The 15695-nt window shown below is 36.3% G+C and overlaps 1 protein-coding gene across 2 annotated transcripts in view; it reads left to right on the forward strand.

The window, feature by feature from the left end:
• Window positions 1–15695, forward strand: part of CDH13 (cadherin 13) — a 432460-nt gene that overhangs the window by 290167 nt on the left and 126598 nt on the right. For both annotated transcript variants that reach the window (XM_031615494.2, XM_031615493.2), the window contains exon 7: window positions 8960–9138. In XM_031615494.2, coding sequence (XP_031471354.1) covers window positions 8960–9138 — 179 coding nt within the window. The remainder of the gene's footprint in view (window positions 1–8959; window positions 9139–15695) is intronic.

Consider the following 15695-nt stretch of genomic DNA (forward strand, 5'->3'; position numbering starts at 1 on the left):
TCATGGAGTGGGATAGAAAAGGTTTTATTGGGTATGTGATACTAGGAGAAGAGTGCAGAAGAATCATTGAACTCTGTTTCTATGTCTGTACTGATAGACAGTGACAATAGGATTGGTATCATTTTAAGGACATGGCACTTTGATACCTTTTCTGAGGTTAGATTTTGTAGATTTCCTCTACAATTAGTGATTACTTATAAAAATTCTTCATCTCACCTGTCTTAAATATTCTGCTTAGAATTGAATGAATTCCATCCCAGGTTACAAATCCCTCTCCATTGACTATTAGAAGGCATAGACTAAGTACCTACCCCTAAAATGTCTGTAAATAAGTGAAATTAATTGCACTAAGCCCAATTTTGGTGTGCTTAGGGACTTAATTGCTTGATTAAAGAAAGAGTACCAAGACCTCTGCTGAAAACATATGCCTCACATCAAATCATATTCTTGTTACAAATATGCTTAGATTTGTGAAATGTTCCTGCATTCCATAGCCTCACTTAATATGAATATTTAGTGATACTGGCCTGACTGAAATCAACAGAAATTCTGGCCCACTCAAAAACCACTTCCAATCAAGGAAAACTGATCTTCCCCAACAGATTTTATTAAAATGTAATATTGTTACCTGATAATCAGGAAGGATACCAGAATATCTTACTTAGCCATAGAAGAATAGTCTAAATTTGTTTCTGAAAGTAATGATATGTTTTTGATTAAAGCCCACTATGGCAGGGGAGTATAATTGCTGTCTTTCTCATAAGACAGTTTGAAGGAGCTAGTAAATTCCTTTACAAATGTACCAAATTGAAAGAATGAGATCTTCCATCTACAAATTGTTGCCCTGATCAAAGGACTATTGATATCTGAAATTACTCAGTTCTTAGAAAAATCTCCTTTGTCGTTGTTCTTGAACAAGGCTTGATGAAAAGCATCTACACCCGGAGACCAAGTAGCTTGGGTTTCTTATTCTGTGTGCCACACAAACTGTATTTTCACAGTATTTTAAAAAATTGACGCTGCCGGTGTATTGCGTTTTTTTCTTTCACTTTGAAGTAACATGTTGATAGAATGAAAAAAAATCATTGCCTTTTTAAAGTATTATTAGATTTTAATTTACTACTGACTTAAAACATACATTTGTCACTGATCTCTTTCATTTCCATGAATTTTATTTATTTTACTCCTACCTGACAGGCAGGAGTAATCTGTGTGAAGGGTCACCCTGATATCATCTTAGCTGTATTATCATTTCCAATCCCTGGAGATTTCCAAGGCAAGGCTGGATCAGGCCCTGGGCAGCCTGACCTAGTTGTTCACATCCCTGTTTGTTATGAGGGAGTTGCACTAAATGGCCTTTAAAAGTCCCTTCTGACTCTAAGGGTTCTGTGATTCCATGCCTCTTTGTCCATGATCTACAGCCCATATTGATGGATCTCTTTGCGCACATTGCTGCTTTCTTCTCTCCATGAGTGCAGCCAAATTTTCCTTCCAGAGGACCCTGCTTTGGAGGAAGGTTGATGGGCAGCTTGGGCTGGAATGAGGTAAGGATATTTATGAAGAACTAGGGAGTGCTGCTAGTCTCCAAATTCAAAGGCTTTCTTAGCATGGAGGATAGCTGAATGTGAACAAGGTTCTCAGCTGTTAAGTTTTGTTTAGTATGGGCTAAGAGAAGAATCTGTAGTTATTGACATCCCTGTAAAAAATTCAAAATGCTAACTAAACAGGGCTGAATAGAGAAATGTGAAAACGGCCTTGAACTGAATGATGGCTGCTTCTTTCCCAGAAGTTCAGAACGCAAATAATTGTCAGTTCTTTTCTACTGAACTAACCCTCTGAAATATCTATTTTCTTTTCTTCATTTATCTTGATTAAGAATTCTGCCCTGCTTATAGATTAGGAGAAACTGGATATTAACTTCTCTTCTGGAAGGAAAATTCAGTGATTAATTTAATATTACCTGTTTTATTTTGTCTTGAAGTTTGCTGGAAGAAGCACTCTACTACAGTCAAAAGATAATTTCTCACGGGTATTTCTGGATATGAAATTTTCATCAGGCTTTATGTATTCTTATTAGTAACACAGTTGTTGTCCATTAGCAATTCGAGCTGCTTTGTCCAGAACTGTGCCACCCAGATAAACAGGGAGGAGTAGAGGGATGGGAAACTAATAAAGAAAAGTCAGAGAAAAGCTAGAAGAAACATTGAATTATAAAGCAGAAATAAGCTAAAGCCTTCTAGTATATACACATATTTTAGTAAGCTCTCTGTATAGCTATTCTAGACTATAAAGTTTGCATCTGCATTTAAACAGCTGAAATCAAATTTGAATGATTGCAAGCAATTCCAATTTCACATGGAAATGGAAACCAGCATAGTGAATCATGAGTTGTGAGCAACTCTGACAAAGTATTTCAGCTGTCAAACAGTTCAGATCAAAGGCCTGAGTAAATTCAAAGGTCACTCTAGGCAGGAGCTGTCAGGTTTTGGACATTTTACCTATGAAAGTTTTATAAGAGTCGGAGGAAAGAGCTAAGCATCCTCCATCTCCACTCGTGTGGTGACAGGCTACAGTGTAGCTGGCTATTTTAGGCTATTTTAGGATTTGAGCTAGATTTCTAGCAGCTGTTTGCCAAATGCATTCATCATGATGATAAGTCATGTAGGGGCTGTGGAAATTTCTTCATTTGAGGTTTTCAAGCTAAAGAAACCAATATTCTGTATCTTTTCAAGAATGGTCCTGCATTGTTTTTAGGGAGCTGAGTTCCATGGTATTTTAATGTCTCATACAGTCTTCATTTTCTGTGATTTTCTGACTGGCATCTTGTGCTAGCTAAGCTCCAGAGTGAATACGGCTCTGTGTTTTCTCTGAATGTGTCGAGGGCTGAATCCTCCTCTCTGTGTGCTGGATAGCTATTCTTTTGCACATAAGTCATTGTTCTGTCATATTCACCTGCTGTGTGATGTTCGGTGTGTATCATCTTTTACATTAAACCTTTCACTTCAAGAGAATGTGTTATATTGCTTTATGAGTTATGTTATCTGACTTGTAAGATTATGTTACGAATTGGCAGTTAGAATATTAGATCAGTGGGACTTTTTATAGCTTATGGTCATGATCCAAAAGGTAATTCATGCCTTTTCTTAATAGACTTTACTGGTCAAAAGAGAAGCAAACATGGGAGTGCTGCGTTCTTGTTGCTGTTACAGAATTTAGGCAGAATCCTATTTGGAAAAATATAGCTGGCTTAGCAAATGGTATCATCTATGTCACATAACTTCAACTAATGCAAATTCACTTACTGGCATTTCATATATATCATTGTCTCGCCTGGACTTGCAGATACCTGAAAGCTCTCAACATCGTTTTCAGTCACATGACTCTCTACCCTGTCTGTCTATGGGATATCTAGAGACAATACTTGATATTACTCATTCTCAAAAAGAGAAGAACAAACAACAAAGAATCTCCCGTTATTTCTTCCTCAGTTTACGTGCTTTCTGACCACATGAGCTCTCTATAGGTAGCAGCCATTCTTCACAATTCTTCATCTCTATTTAACATCGCTGAAGCTTCTTTTCTGTATGAACAACAGTTTGATATTTTTTCCACATCTGAGATTTAACTAGTCCATCTCTCCACTTCTGCTGACTGTGCAACATGTTGGCATGCACGGTGTGCTGATCAGTGATGCCATCTAAACTCTAGCTTAGAGAGTAAATTTATGCAGCATTTGCCAGGCATTGATGTAGATACTGTGAAGAAGTCCTGTGGAGCAGGAAATTATTGCCCCATGCAAATTTAAGGTATGCTAAAAGACCAAAGTCATTAATTCTTACTAAATGTCTTCTCTATTGAGAAAAGCCTTCCAGTTTTTAATAACATGTGTAAGCTAATAACTGTAGTTGCAATTCAAACGCACTTGATTGGAGACATAATGGGCCTTTCTTCTTATATTTGTTTTGCTTCCCTGGGGCTTGTTGTCTTTAAAGTACAAAATGACAGTCAAACATAATTACTTATGATAGGTGTAGGAGTCAGGAGGCTCTTCTCCTTTGCTTCACGTTCTAAAGTTGTTGGGTTTATTTCTACAGCAATAGACGTAAAGTGCTTTAGAGATGCTAAGAACCTTCTCGTTTTCTTGCTTTTTCTTCTCATTTCTTATTCTCTGATCTCCTTCTTGGGTTAAAATAGCTTTATTTCTTAGAAGTATACTGCTGTGCAACTGATTATTTTTGATTTACAGAGGCACATCTGAACTTTTTTAAGAAATTGTATTTAGAATTCAGCAAACTGATCATGTTAATTATGAAGTCAGACATTTTTCTTTTTGTAGTACATGTATAAGACATTTAGTGAACTGAACATACAGTGAGACACAAAACCAATGTAACTCAATAGTCTGAAGATTTTTAGCCCTGTAATTCTGATAAAACCTTTCAGTTCTTAAATTGGATGATATTTTAAGGTTAGTATTTTGGCAATCATCTTCTAAGATAGTTGTCCACATATTCCAGGCCTTTTTGTAAATTCTTCATTTTTAGTCACAGTAAATTGCACTTAAATACAGAGAGAGAAATAACAGAAGACATTCATCTGAACAGTGTGAAAAAGTTACAAATCCCTGTGTTTTGCCAGATAAGACCTTTGAAAGTAACTCCTCGGTAAACGTTCAATAAGTCATGTTGAAAAACAGAAGTAAGAAATGACTGCATTGCTGTGTAACACCCCACAAAAACCATAGCTCTGAGTACAGTGTGTATTGGTATAGCACTCAATTATGAATGACAAAACCTACTGCTTCATCAGCTGAGTGGGAATAGGATGTAGTTGCCCACTGTGTAAAAACCGCAAAAGGAATTGGGCACAAAGTCCTCAGTCAGCCTGGCGGCTGAATACAAAAACAAATTATGAAAAAAAAAAAAAAAAAGAAAAAGAAAAAAAAAAAAACAGTGGGGTGGTGGAGGGACAGGAAAGGAAAAAGAAAGGTTAAGCAGTAAAACAACAACTTTTCTCCAGAAACCATCTGCTCCAATCACCACAAAATTGTGCAAGCATTTTGCTTTACGTCTTAATGCCTAAGGGGAGGTTTTTGCCAATACTTCCAAGCTGACTTACAGGCCAAACGTGCAATCAACAGATTGATAGCTGCAGTATTTGAAACAACGACTTGTCTAGTGGAACACGTGCTGGATCGATGAGGAACACGGAGGTGCAAGCAGAGGATTTGAGAGATTATAGTAATAGTTAAACTGCCCAGAGGGTGTGACAAATAAAGCGTGAATATTGAAACGCCATGGAATAACTGTACCTTTTTTGGGAGAGACTGCCTCAGTGAATATCTGCACGTCATCAGCAGAACTCAAAAGTTGCTGATTTTGCAGACGTTTGTTCCTCAGCTTGATAAGTTAATATATATTGTTTAACATGATAATGTAGCAAGCTGTTGTTTTGTGGTTTGAAAGCCAGCTGCGTTTGATTGATGCCAGGAATGGAAGTATTTATAAAATGACACTGAATTAGAAGTAGTCAGTTTATGGGTCTGGGGAAATGAATCTTTTATGAAGAATAAAACTTTATGATGAAGAAGTAATACTGAGGAAGCATGCATCTTGATTTAAACACTTTTGGACCGGATATATGTTGCAGAGCCTTTTAAAATAAAAGTTAGTGCAGCTGCATTTTCAGGGATCCAGATCTCTTAACGTAGTCTTTGTGGTGGCCCATCCTAAAACGTATGGTCAAGTGCACTCTCCATGAATACCCTAAAAGGTATAGTCGAGTTCCTACCTGGAAATACAGTTGTCAGATTTCTACACAAGGTCCTTGGAATACGCTTTAATTCCTGGTTTAAAGCTGCTGTGATTATTACTTTTTTTTTTTTTTTTTTTTTTGAGGTGCCAAACCATTCTAATTGTTGCATATGAGAGAGATTTGTTTTGATGTAATTAAGTATGTACTGCTGTGCTTTGAAGTAAATGGACAGCAGTGAATTCCAGTTAGTTTGCAAGCATGCTTATGAGAACAAGGCTGCAAGAAGGATGTGTCCGAATAGAAGCCATTCTCAGCACGGCTGTAGAAGCAGAGTACCATTTGTCAGCTCAGTGCAAGGTCTCCTTTCTGTTCGTAGCAGCACTATTTGACTTCAGTTATTGGAGTGACGAAGTCATGTAAGTGATGTTTAAAGAGTTGTAATTTTTTTGTGCTGATGTTCATGAACCAAAAACAGATACAATCTTATACAGACTGTAATAATACATAATGACATCTAACAAGAAGTTCTATATGCATTTTTACATCTGTTATGTGAACTTGTGAGAACAGAATAACTTTTACTTAAGCACATCTGCCACCTTGATGGTTAGCTAGATACTAATATCTCCAAACCTTAGAGGCAAGATAGAAACAAGTGGAACTAATTATCTACTTTCCTACTGGAGCTAGCATGTCTATGTAAAGTGATGTAAAAGCCAGGTCTTTTGAGTTGCTGGATTTATTTTTTTTTTTATCCCTCTGCAGCAAAGGAATGGTTACGCAGCAGATAATGTCCAGTGAATAGAAAGGTTGAAGAACTTCAGCTGGCAAATCAGAATTGTATTCAGCCACTGTATCAAGCCAGTTTCATGCCAGAGTAACTAGAGATCTGTGGATTTGCATCAGATTTTAAAGTCTGTATGTGCAGCCTTATCATTAGAAATATTTCAGTATAACTGACTAGAACGACTGTGTAAATAAGATTTCCACCTGAGGGTGTAATTTCAATCACATTCTAAATCTCTGCTGAATATCTCATACAGTAGATTAATAATAGTAGGAATAGTAGGAATTTATTTAAAATATCATCTAATGTACTTGAAGAGCATAGCATCCCATTAAATTATGCTTCTTGAGAAGCTATCCCAGATATCATTGAATTTCACTTATATTTGAGCACTCTTTTATAACCCTTGAAGATCTGTCTTTATTCTTATTTATTTCACTGAGGTCTTGTGACTCAGGAGACTTTTGTGAAAAAGGCTATCTAACATGAAAATAAATAATCGTCTCCAAATGCAATAAATACATTTGAAAGAAAAAAAAACACATTCATGTGTCAGAAGTTCCCAATTCTTGTAAAAAGAGATGAATACTCTTCTTTCAAAATAGAAAGATGTTGGTTTTTTTTTCTTTTGAAGAAGTCTCAAACAAAGTAGTTGAAAATATCAGGGCGAGAGTCATCTTGTAATATTGGAAAACATGGCATGGCATCCAGTGGCAAGCTTCTTTTTGAGCTGTCTGACCTTTAATCACTGGTGAATAAAACCAACATGCTGTCAGATTTGTTCTATTTCTCTAGGGGTAGCTCTGCCTGACGTAGCAATGAAGCAAAACCTTTGAGAGCTTATACTCAAGGTCACTACAAGAGCCAATACTTTGTACTCAAAGAAGTACACACCAAAAAAAGCGAAAAAGAAACGTATCTAAGCATGACAGTTTTGTTTAACACTGAGTGAGGAAATTGTTTTAGGTTTTTTTTTTTTTTCTGTCTCTTTACCGCCGTATTTCATTACATTTGAAATGAAAATTATGTATTTGACGTTGTTTTCATTGTGATATTTTTAAGATATAGTTGTCTACTGAAAGTCAGTGGGGAAAAGCAAGTTAGCTAATACAGAAGACTTGAACTCTAACAAAGAATTATAATTAACTTTGACATTGTGGTACATGTGTTAAATGATATTTTTTCAGTGCTAAGGTACTTAAATGGGAATTGGATAGTTGATGGAATTGATTAATTGGTTGAGATTTTTAGGCAAAAGAGTGAATACTTCCTTACCCTTCCTATATTTGTATATGGTTTACTGGTGTCTTTTGCATTAACTTTTTGCTTTACTTCATTCACTGTTGAAACCAGTTCGCTGATTTCATCATGACTTTTTTGTTCATTAGGATTTTATTCTTTGTTTGGGCCAATGCTGCCTGAAAGAAACACTTCAGTTTTGGTGTGAATATATGTTGCTTCTAATTAGATTTAAAAATGAACATAAAACCTGTTATGTTTATACTTATAGATCAACTGATTAAAAAATTATAATGGTCTAGGGGTGAATATTGCAGGGTTCAGCCCTGCTGTCTAATTACTTCCTTTCTTTGCTTCCCACAACACAAAGCAAATAAAAGATGTTTGAATAAAACTCTGTCACCTCTGGTGTGCCTGTGCAAGAGAGAAGATAAGATTTGATCTTGCGATGTGGGAGTATGTACTCCATTAGTTAACAATATTTGCAGCTTCTCAGTTGTCTCTGTATTAACCATGGTGTAGAAGAATGGTTTTTTTTCTCTTTAAATCATTTAAGATTCTGTGCAATCAGTGGCATTCACCCTGTTGCTCTCTATAGCAGAACTGCATGCTATAGGATTTTCGTAATAAAAACAACTTCAGCGCTGAAGATGGCTGAGCAATAGAGTGTTCAGAGTGGTGCAGTAAGCCCAGGAGTATGTTCAAATTAGAATTCTGTGAGCTTTAGTCATGATAAAAATTTGTCATATTGGCAGAAGCCTTAAAACGTCCAACCAATTTTGAAACAGTGCAAAACTGCACAAGCTGCAAACAGAAACCTTTCTGTTATTTCAGCATTGCTTCAGCACCTTCACCAGGAGATCCTGTAGACTTTTTGCCCGAAGAATTTAAAGCATGGAAGATCCTTTAGTGATGTTCCTTATGTGGGCAGCAACAAAGTACTCAAATATGGGATATTTAAGTGAGTCATTTGTTTGCTGCAAACCAGGAAGATTACTTTTTGTTGTTAGCTCAGCAGCAAGTAAAAATAGGAAGAATGGAATTACGAAGTATCACATGAAGCTACTTCCTGGCCCTGATGAGATGGTTGTTATGTACTCGTCTGGTTTTTGTGTTTGAAAGTAGCATAAGAAATGTGCTTCCTAACTGCATTCTGTTGTCTGTCCACCTTTCCCTTAGGAACAACTGTGATGCGGATGACAGCATTTGATGCTGATGATGCTAGCACAGACAACGCTCTTCTGCGGTATAACATCCTCAAACAGACACCTACCAAACCTTCCCCAAATATGTTCTATATTGACCCAGAAAAGGGAGATATTGTCACAGTGGTGTCACCTGTACTGCTGGATCGCGAGGTAAGTTTCCTATCACGAGATGGCATCTCATTGTTTGTGCTCATAACCTTTTGTGAATTGACAGAGTATTCAGGGAGGAAGTTTGGATGCTCAGCTGTGAGGGGTCTTTCATAGTGCTCTTTTTATTTCTTATTTTGGTGAAAGAAGTTGCATGCTGTGATGCATGCACTATTTATAAATCTAATGGTTCTTCAGTGCTGGGAGAGACATCTAGTGTTGACTGATGCATGGGAACTGCTGAATCACAGCCTGGACCTCTGATTGATACCTCAGGTGAGCAATGAGTCAGCCCTGGGAGCACAGCTGAAGGCAATTCACCTGTGCTGCTGGAAGGGGTGGAGCCTGGCTGCACCTCTCCTAGACCCATTTGAGAGCTGACTACCAGTGGGGAAGGATCTCTTTCTGGAGATCCCTCCTTTGGAGTTTTACAGCGAGGCCAGGACAAGGGTAAGCACTCTATCTATTCATTTTTGGTATAATAACCTTTTGGAATAATAAACTATCTTATATATTTTGTAATTATAACATCTGTGTATTCGTTGATTATACAGCTGATGAGAACAAAGATCCAAAAAATAAGGTTAACCCTGAGTCACCAATTATTTGACAACAGAAGAAATAAAAGGCTTAATTGTATGTATGGCTTGCTATGAGACTGTTACAGGTTGGTGCTTTAAAGACTCTTCCAGAAGTTTGTTTGTATCGAGAGGACTTAGTGGAATAATTGATGTAGTACTCCATACTCAGTATGCTTTGGATGTGCAAGAAGGGAATAATAAAGGGGCGGACAATCTGCATGTAGTTTTGAGATGAAACAGCGTAGTGCCAAAGTCCACATTGATTACCAGTCATTAACATTACAAGAGTGTGAACCGGTGGCAAAGAAGATGTAGGTATAATCACTTTAGGTTAAGAGAATGAACTAGTAGTTATCAGAATGTATGAGATCTGGACAACAACACAATTATGACCTCAATAGTTACTCTGTAAATCAGCAGTTCTCTTAATTATATAGGCCTGTGTGCTCTTAAGGTCCTGGAGGTGACCAGGAGTCTTGCAGTCTGCACCAAGGAAATTCAAAGACCTGAACTCTCTGTTCATCAACCTTCCTGCATTTTGATCGTATGTGCTGATTTACAGCACTTGTCTTTTAAGTTGGTTAGGTACAGGATTATTGAATGCTCCCTGTGTTCAGCATGCTATTTCTTATTTTGACTATATGAAAGTGATGCTCATATGTTTTAGGTGAGTGATTTTTCTGGAAGTTTTTTCAGAATGAGACAGTTCTTGGGTAAAATAGACGTATTACAGACACAAGTTGCAGTAAAACTGAGCTCAAGGCCTGTTGATCTCTCTTCTAAGTTCAGAGGGATTTCATTTCTTTCATATTTGTGTGGCTGGCTACAGACCCATGCCAAAATTTAGTATGTAATCACCACCTCTTTGCCTCAAGTTTCCCTTCATTTTTTTTTTTCTGTTCAAAAGTTTCATTCTGTTTTCTAAAGTCACTTTAGGTATTTTTATTCCTAATAGATAACCATTCCCCAGATTAAACCAATTTACTCAAAATTAGAAAATCAATGGAAGGGAATGAATGTGCCTGCTTTTTCTAGTGTCTTCCAAAGATTACTGGTGGTTCATGAAACAGTGATGCTGTCTCCATACAAGAAACCTGGCCTCAGTTGAACTGGTATTACGACTGAGTAGTAGATCCAGAAATCAAGATCTGAATTCTTTATGATTTTTAATAATAGTCAATTCAGTACTTTTACTTTGAAGGTGGCATGGCAAACTGCAATCTTGTTGAAAGTGGGAAGTAATTTTAATTGTTGTTACAAATGCTGAATGTTTTTTTGAGCCAAAATATAGGGCTGTGTAAAATTTTAACAGTAAAAACAAGTATTATCTGCTTTAAAGTCCATTCCAATACTGACTTGTCAAGTGAAAGCCTTCATAAAGAGTTTTCTGTTTCTCTCAAGATGTTATGTTTTGTCCTGTCATCTTTCTGAGTTCAGCTTCTTCTCCCACTTCCTGCTTATGTATTTCATGTTTGTGGACTGGTTGTCATGCATCCTTTCTTGTGACCATCTATGTATAAAAGTGTTCAACATCTATTTTCAATCATAAAAAATAGTTCTGTGGTGAAGTGGCCTAATGATCCTGTTCTGAACACTTCTGGGTACCAATATAAATATATATATGAATGATTTAGGTGTTTCACATGTATATAGCTCATGAAATTGAATTACTGTGAAAACACTGTCTGTCTTGGATACAGAGAGACAGGAGTTGCATCTGGAAGAGAATATCTCTGTCTAGCTTCTGCTTAGAGATAAAGTATGTGCATGTCACCACCTTTGGAAAAAAAATAATTTGCAGGGTGCTAGAAAGCTGATTTGCCACTCCTTTGTAGAATATCAGCTGATATTACTGCCTTATTATATTTCCGCTGCTGAACCTTTGTAGTTCATGAAGGCTGTTTATCAGAACCTTCTCTGAAGTGCATCATGGAAAGATGGGAAAAAGAAATGGTCATTTCTCTGAAAACCTTGTCAGTAGGTGTATGAACAGGGGACAAAAAATGTAGATAGAGGAATTAAATGATAGATTAGCAAAGCTCCCATGAAACAGAATTAGTGAACTGTGGGAATGAACAGTTTTTGCCTATTCTCTTCAGCTCTTAACCTTCTTTTGTCAGAATGTTAGCAAATAATGTGTTATAGTATATATGGATAGAAAACAGCAAGTTGTTCACTGAAGTTTTCCATTAACTCCTTGGAAAAATGAATGAATGTGGACAACACAGCTGATCCTTCTTGATGATTGTGATTGTGGTCAGCTGTACGGTCAGGTAACTCAGTGTAGCTCATGAAGATGTGCATGGATTTTATGCAGGGAGTTTTCTGCTGGAGAATTCCACTCCTCCAGAAACTAAGGTGGGGGGAGAAGTTCTGTTAATCTAATGAATCATGATTACCAGTTCAAACAGCAACTTTTACTTAAACTCCAATTTGGGTCAGTTGCTTGTGATTTTTCCATCTTTTGTTTGCTGTATTTATTTTGTTTGAATCATAAAAGCTAGTACCAGTCAAAAGGGGATTATCTTCAGTTATTCCTACTAAGTGTACTGCTTAAAGCCATATTAGCCCTCGACTGAGAAGATGAATTACAGTAGAAGTTTCTGAAGGATAAACATAGAGAAGGGAGAATGCTGTTGTGCACTAATTATATGTATATGCGCAGTTGGTATAAACTGTTAATAGTATGGTAAGACACTGATTGATACTCATTTTTTCATCTCTTCTTGTAATTTTAACCATAGGTTTTTATGCTCTTGGGCAACTTTCAATGCAGTATAAGACAAATCAACAGCATTTAAACTGTTTTGGGTTTTTTGTAGGTTCTGTAATAATATGATTTTTTAAATATCATTTCTTTCATGTTTGTGTATCCAAGAAAGCAGGAAACGGGGTTTGTTTCCGAATAGGAGATACTGAGATTTGGAGATGCCAGGCATCTGGCAAGTTTTGAACATGCTGTACAGTTCAGATTATTTTTTTTTTTAACACTACAGCATTTTCAGAGCAGTTGCCATGAAATAACTTCAGAAATTTTCATTTCAGTGCAAAGAATACAAAGGCTTTTGCCCTGAAGTAAAACAAAGTTTGGGCATCCAGAGAGCTTAGTTTTTATATCTGATTAAATATATGTGGGAGGATGACAGCATGCATAAGTAAACATCTATGCTGATAATGAAAATAAGGAGACAAAATCAAATGAAACATTTCTTTTTCTGCTAATATTTTAGGATTAAAAATGAATTCTAAGTAGGTGCTTTTTAAAACAATAGAAAAGGGAAAAAAAATGAACTGATGAGCCTCAGGCTGCATCTGTTTGTTCTTTTAACTGCACAGGACTGGTTTAAAATGAAGACTATTTTATTAAGATCCTACAAGCCTTCAAAATTTGTTGTTCTATAACTCGCTGAACTGAGTATATGTGTATATAGACATCCCACGTTATATCCACCAAGCTGCAGGGTGCTTTTGATTCCTAATGGCAACTGCTCAGGGAAGCTGAGAGTGCTTCGTGTCTCCTAAGAAATACTCGGTGCCATGCACAATTTGTACGGTCTGAATTTTCTAGTTTATTTTCATTTATATGTTTTTCAGATTCAAAATTGTTTTTTCAAAAAACAATTCAAAATGATTTTTCAGGGTTTTGCAATTCTGAAAAGTTATCAAAACCATCCATTTTAATTTTCGGAAGGCATGTAAGGGCACATTTTTGAAGATTAATGTGTGCCTTTTTTCTTGTGGGATTTAAGCATCCTTGAATGTGTCAGAGATAAAGACTGAAGAGTGCTAGAGAGCAAATCATACCTCCAAATATCTGTTGGAGAATACATTTGATCCATAAATTGAAGAGAAGGATTCCCTTTATGAAAGTGTGTGGTCTAAATGACCCTAAATAGGACACAACAGAGTAAAAAAAATAAATAAAAATAAAAGGAATCTTGAAGAAATGTCCTGAGTTTTCTACTTTAGGGGCGGGTTAGTCATTTCAAACTGACACTTCTCTGCAGTTAAAAAAAAAAGTAAAGATTATACACAGGAGGAGAAAACACTTGTATTCTTTTAGCATCAGCTCTTAAATTTCCTTTATGGAACAGTAATCAGTTTTTCTGCTCACCCACAATGTTGTTTTGCCAGTGTTACAGGTGCCTGCTCAGTAGGAAAATAGCTGTATGATTTGTATACATTTTGCATGACTCTAATACTGCAAGAAAGCTGCCACCACAGTTAAGGGAAATATTTACTCTTCTGTCTGAGAAGTAATATGATTTTGCTTTTGGTAGGAACTGCTGCACTTAATTCTGTTTTTTTCTTTTCTTAAAAAGATTTCAAAATATCTGCCACATGCTGGACTATATTCTGACATGTTGTTAAACAACTCAAGAAAACCAATTCAAGTATTCTCTGATCCTTAGAAACATCGTGCTGTATTCCGTTAAATAAAAATGCATATTCTTCATGAGACTAGCAATCAGCACGTCTGTGTGAAGCCATGCCACCATTTCAATAAGCTTCTCTTATATATTTTGCTTCTGAACCAATCTTGGTGATCGAGATATTGGTTTTTTTAATCATATATACCTTCCCCTTTCTTTATTGCTTGAAAGCATGGAGCTCTGATGACCTTATGCCATAAACAACAAGAAATCTGGAGTGACTCCAGTCCTTCCTGCTGATGCTTAAGTAGATTACTTGCAGTCATGTATTAGTTGACTGAGACTTCCTATTAACTGAATGGCTCTAAGCTTTAAACAATTGCAACAACAACGAAAAAGTGTGTAGCAGCCAGTAAATACCCGTTCCTGTCCATACAGTGATAAGTTCATGTATATTGGCAAGCAATTTTTCAAGTCAACAGCAGTCTACCGATACATATTCAGCAACATGCTATGCATGAAGGAACAAACGCTTGCATAATTCTTCTTTTACAGTATTCCCTCAGTTCTGCTGTGATAAGTGAATCACAGTGTTCTTGTTGATAGAGTGTAAGTTCTCTGAAGGGAGAGCAGCAGATAACAGAAAAACCTTGTCCACTTCTGCCGATGGACACTGCTCCCTTCATCCATATTTTCCATTTTGGCAATGTGTGTTAAGCAGTCAATATACTTATTACTTACTCGATCTAAATGCAAATGCTGAACCAACAGTGCACTCATTTTTAATGAAAAGATATTAATCTTTTCAGCAAATGCATTCTACGTTTGATCTTCGTATTAACCTCTAAAATATTCATTTTTATTGTGATTTGTTGGAAAATGTATACCTTGGAGCATATCAGCTCTGAGTTGGAATAATTGTATCTTTTTCTCTTGTCTTCTCTGATAGAATTCCCACTTGCACGCTTTTACCTTGTTTTACAATATAGTAAATTCCATAGTTGGAATTCAGCTTCTACAGAGGTTTGATATTTTAGTGACAGATATGGCAATATCTCATTTCTTTTCCATTTAGAATACAAGATAAACAAAGTATTCATCCTTTACTCTTGATTAATGCATTTCTTATACTATATTTTCAGATGCCTGTAAATTTGGGAAGCAGTGAATCTTTGGACAGTCTTTCAGAAATTATTCCATAATTTACTCTATTAAATATTAGAAAATTAGAAAAATGGGGTGAATAATGCTTCCATAATAATTCTGGCTCGTGAATTAGCAGACAGAGGTGGAAAGTGCTTGCGGGTGAGATATAAATCCATTTAAAGTTAAACTTATGATGAACTTTTCAGCATTTGTCCTTAAATGCATGAAGTAGGATAGAAATTTCTTCAGTGTCAGGGTAATTTTGTTTGTTTCCTGCTATAATTTTGATGGTAAAATTTAATCTATTATTCAACTTCAAAAGAGGTTGTGCAAAAGAGATGTGTAAAAGTAAAAATTGTATGTCATAACATAAGTAATGTCATTCAGGTTGAGAATAGTAAAGTTTCCTACTGCCAGAACTTCAGGAAAAAAATCTTCATTAAAAATTGTGATTTGCGGA

This window comes from Phasianus colchicus, chromosome 13 (assembly GCF_987193195.1).
Source record: "Phasianus colchicus chromosome 13, bPhaCol1.hap1.1, whole genome shotgun sequence".
NCBI classification, from domain to species: domain Eukaryota; kingdom Metazoa; phylum Chordata; class Aves; order Galliformes; family Phasianidae; genus Phasianus; species Phasianus colchicus.